The following is a 4,616-nucleotide window of genomic DNA, read 5'->3' as shown; positions in this document are numbered from 1 at the left end:
GTGTTTTTATTTGATAATTGTTTAGCAACAGTTCATCGTGCCCAAGTACTTACCTAAAGAATTACCTAATAAATCCATTTGAGCGGTCATCACGGACACTTTCACATTCGTTGACGAAAGTAGATATGAAACTGAAGTAAAAGCGTTGAAATGAAAGTCCGGTTTTTTTTTATCATGAATTTCAAACTTGCAGATTTTTGAAAATGCTGACGCGACCGGTCTCAGACTTTCAATAGTTCTCATATTTACCGTGACTTGTTGCATTCGTCGATAAAGCGTTGCCTAAATGATTATCTCGAACAATATCGGAATACACTGAAAATCAATGCTTTATTATATAATACAACTATAACAGATTTCTACCGACTAATATCATCACACTCACCAGAAGATTCATTATCTGGATGTCCAATTACTTCGTTGAATTTCAGACTCCTCAATAGATTTTGTACTTCTAACCCTGGGGATAATATTGAGAAGAATTCGTATTAAATGATATATACATTGAAAAAGACGTGAAAATTTTGTAGAAAAAATGGCTAAAGGGAGACTTAAGTATAAACATCGACTAAAAAAACTACTACTACATTTTCGGATTATTTACACGTGGAAAATGTCAAAAAATCGGAAATATGATTTTAAACCTTTCCAGATTCTGATGTATCAAATCATGCAACTTAACCCCAATCATCAGTCGTCACGCTGGTTCAAACTTGATGGACGATTGTACTTACACGAACCGAAATTGATATTTATGTACTTTGAGTTAGAAATAAGAGTCTTTAAATTCGACCGACCATCTTCGAACTCAAAGTTACTCCGATTTCCGATTTCAAAATCAAACCTCTAGTTTCGCTCCCCCGGCAGAGGTGTTACTGTAGTGGCAGGTGTTCTGGTCGGTTCAGTATCCGAGACGCCAAATCATCCAATTTCAAGATTTAAAGAAAGATGTTTCTCACCCCTCGAATATCCAGGATACGTTCCACAGTCCAAGAGATCATTCGCATTGATATTTCCAGAATATAGGGAAATCATATCATAGAACGATTGAACGATTTCGGTATTGTTCCGCGGTGTTGCTTCAGTGGCGCGAACGTATACAGCAGCCCTGTCGGTAATCTTTCTGAACAATTTACTAGTTACCATATTCTAAAAATACGAATAGGAATAATGATGAAATCGTCATGAAAAATGATTTCAAATCGATCTCGCGAACATACCATCGCGAAAAGGTAATCGGGATAGGTTTGTATAACTTCTACGGCAGATACCAACGGTGCGGAGAGTACGACTCCTTTCAGATCAATCGGAGGAAAATGTCCATTCGTCGAACCCTGCGAAACAAATGGCGGAACGGCGTTATTTCCACATTTTCCATGCATAAGTGAACTTAAACAAAGAGGAAACGTCTACTTACCTCGATAATTTTCTTCGCCAAACGTGGCGTCACAGTTCCGCCAAACGAATGGCCGTATATATGAATAGGCACATCCTACAATTCAAACAGAATTGTTTTACCTCATTCCTGTACATTTAAAGGTAAAAATTGAATGTTCCCAGTTTTTCTTCGCCGTTACCTGATAAGTAGGATACTTTTGCAGAAAACTCTTAAAGAACTCGTAGATCTGTTGACTGATGTCATCCGCGTTGCTAGTAGAATAGTTGCCTTTCTTATAATAACTAAACCCGCTGTTCGCTGGTGCATCAATATACAATAGATGAGCTTCCTTTGTCTGCAAAGATATCAGAAAGTGCATATTTACACCAAAGTTCTCCAATTCGAATCACATCCACTGGGGCCGGTTGCATTGTCATGGCTTAGACTTAAGACCAGTCTAAGACCAACTTAGTTCTATAGCCAATCTAACAACTTAAGACCAGTCTTAAGATTTAAGACAACTTTTGGACTTAAGTCACGACTGCGCAACTAGCCCCTGATTTAGATGAATATCGACGTATTACCCATCTCCTTTTTCTTCTTTTCAATTTCCAATCCTGCGGACCTGTCTGTAAGAAACTGTCAAACATCGTACCAGATATTCCTGGCCCGCCCTAAAACAAAATTGAAGAATGGACCCATAGTTGAAATATCAACGGACGCCTGGTCAGATTTACTGCGCATTCGTTATATACATACCGGTACAAACAATATCAGGGGTGTATCGGGTTTTGTATTCTCCGATTCGTAAAACCAGTAAAACATATTTGCCGAATTTGATATTTCAATGAAGCCATACTTTCCGTCTTCAATTAAAAAACAATGATAAGTTTGTTTCGTATCAAAATCGTCGAAAGGTTGGATATGGGACAACGACTGAATTCAATTATTGATACAGAACACTTACCCAATTTGTTAATTTCTTCAATATTGGGTGTAGTTATCGAAGCCACCAAATGAAAACAGGAAATAGTAATCACAAGAATTATCAATTCCATTTCCGCGATGTGTGTATGTGCGTGTGTAGCATGAATAAAGAATGAAAATGAAGTGTTTTTTGCTTTAAAACGATTGTAACATGGCACCAACCTCTTGCTGCGACAAAATCTTTCAACGAGCTTTCGGCCGCTGAAGCAGCTGCAAAAATTATCGGATTTCGTTTTCCTTCGAGATCATTTTTCTCTTTTAGAACATCTGTGAGTTTGATTCATGTTACTCAGTGTAAGGTAGTTTAAACATATGGGCACTTGTGGAATTTGCTGAACAAAATCTGAAAGGACGATAATAACCTCGTTTTGAAGAGTCCTGGTTCCTGATTGTTCGAATGATTTTTATTGATTTTGAATTAATCTATGGAGATGGATAAAGAGTGGGATTTTGGTATTGATTCCGACCAATCTCCAGCATTCGGAACGTAATTAAAACCATTCTTATCTTACATCAAGTGTTCATTCGATCGCCACAGCCATATGGACGGTGTGGGAAAATAGTGTGTGAACATTCGAATAGTTTTTGTTGTCTTTCATCAAGAAAATCCTAATGAAGCTTGGTTCAAACCAGTCGACTAAAATACCTATAAACAAGATCATACAGTGTTGTATATTTATGTTACTAAGAAGTTGGGATGGGACAGGGGTTGTTCTAATAGCATATTCTCTAGTATTTATCCGGTATTCTATTGATTTCACAACTTAGGGACCACAGTGTTGTCCAATACTGTAATTGGTTAGAGCATAGACTCGAGTATAAACGCCGTTTTAGAGTTCCCACACTTTCACGACGACTAACCCTGACCCTAGCAACCAGTTTTGGCCAGTCGCTGATGTCTCCAATGTCCGTCGCTAAGGGATGGTTGATACGTAGATGCAACTTACACGTCACAACACGCGCTCTCTCCAGCAAAATTGTGAATCTTACGTATTTTCAGAGTTATTTCAACGCATTTTACAACGAGCTGCTTTTTCTAAAGCATTCTTCACGTATTATTTGATCATACGAACGTATATATACATCTCAAATGGGTGTAAAACATAGTCGACTGGTTCCGTCAGTGCAGCGGGGACTAGGACGCGTTACTCGCAAAATTAATAAGGGTAAGTTCCAAATAACTATCACTTCAATACCTAAAACATAGTTTCTACCAGTAGTTCTTAAACTTAAATGAATAATATGCACAATATATTTCAGTGGTTCCATTTGACGAAAAATGTGAATCAATGAAAACATTTGACGAAAATGAAAATATCACTGAGACTGAAGTGAAGAAGGTAAAATTTCTCAAATTTTTTCTTTCACGAATTCCTTGTATTTCAATCCTATGCTTTTAAACCTAAAATAAAATCCATTTTAGATCGATGTAAAGCCTGAAGTCGAACTGGCTAATGCAGATTTCGAATCGCCAGAAATGACAGCCTTCAGCGATGAGAAAAACGATGATATTTTAGATGATGTTGACAGATTGTTAAAAGAACTGGACGAAGAAGGCGTCAAACCAAAAGAGAAAATTGTCAGCAAACCATTCGTGAAAAGCCGAAAAATCACCAGTCAACCAGTAATAGAATTAAAACCGCAAATACCAGCAACAAAATGCAAGAGTCCAACAATCAGAAGAAGACGATACACACCAGCATATCTGTCGATGTGGCAACCACACCGGGTACATTCACAACCAGAAACTAAAACAACTGAAGTAACTTATCCACAAACGAAACAGTATAAAACTCCAGTACTCGATCCAGTGAGCAACAGCCGATCAAAACCAGACCTCGACAGAATATTAGCGTCTAGAAAACGATGGCAGAAGAAATAGAGTTGAACGCCCCGGGTGTCGGACCTCCGATGTTTGGCTACACTTGTCGTGATATCTCGAATGATTCGGGCCCATTCGAGATTCCACGATTTGTCAACCAAACATCGGAACATCCACATCGTAAATGCGTACCTTATCCGTGATCTCATTTATACACGTACAACAGTTCTAGACAATTGTTTTAATAAATCTAAAAAATACATGTTTCCCAAATATGCCTGTTTTTGGTACTTTTAATCATGAATTCACAGAGACGAGAAGATACACAATATCCGTGTGTGATGATAACGAGAGAAATCCCACGATAAATTCAGCCAAAACGAGAAACTTGAATAGAAGAGTATATATATATATATATATATATATATA

At 37.7% G+C, this 4,616-nt stretch overlaps 1 protein-coding gene across 1 annotated transcript; it reads right to left on the bottom strand.

Moving 5' to 3' along the window:
* Positions 1–229: 229 nt before the first annotated feature.
* LOC141906332 (serine carboxypeptidase S10 family member 1-like) lies at positions 230–2,203 on the bottom strand. The gene is made up of 6 exons (XM_074795578.1): positions 2,138–2,203; positions 1,578–1,733; positions 1,418–1,492; positions 1,221–1,334; positions 960–1,149; positions 230–315 (listed from the first exon to the last, which is right to left on the bottom strand). The coding sequence occupies exons 1-6, from the start codon at positions 2,201–2,203 to the stop codon at positions 230–232; spliced, it is 687 nt and encodes a 228-aa protein (XP_074651679.1).
* Between the last annotated feature and the right edge of the window lie 2,413 nt (positions 2,204–4,616).

Source organism: Tubulanus polymorphus, chromosome 5 (assembly GCF_964204645.1).
Source record: "Tubulanus polymorphus chromosome 5, tnTubPoly1.2, whole genome shotgun sequence".
In the NCBI taxonomy this organism is placed as follows: Eukaryota; Metazoa; Nemertea; class Palaeonemertea; order Tubulaniformes; family Tubulanidae; genus Tubulanus; species Tubulanus polymorphus.
This window is presented reverse-complemented; position numbering and strand designations above follow the sequence as displayed.

What these genes read in the sequence shown, in the direction of transcription:
- LOC141906332 (XM_074795578.1), bottom strand. Translation starts at nt 2,203, where the DNA reads ATGTTTTACTGGTTTTACGAATCGGAGAATACAAAACCCGATACACCC. An exon ending in CCCTGATATTGTTTGTACCG is followed by an intron (nt 1,734 to 2,137) that starts GTATGTATATAA and finishes ATATCTTTGCAG; the next exon opens with ACAAAGGAAGCTCATCTATT. An exon ending in CCGATTACCTTTTCGCGATG is followed by an intron (nt 1,150 to 1,220) that starts GTATGTTCGCGA and finishes TCGTATTTTTAG; the next exon opens with AATATGGTAACTAGTAAATT.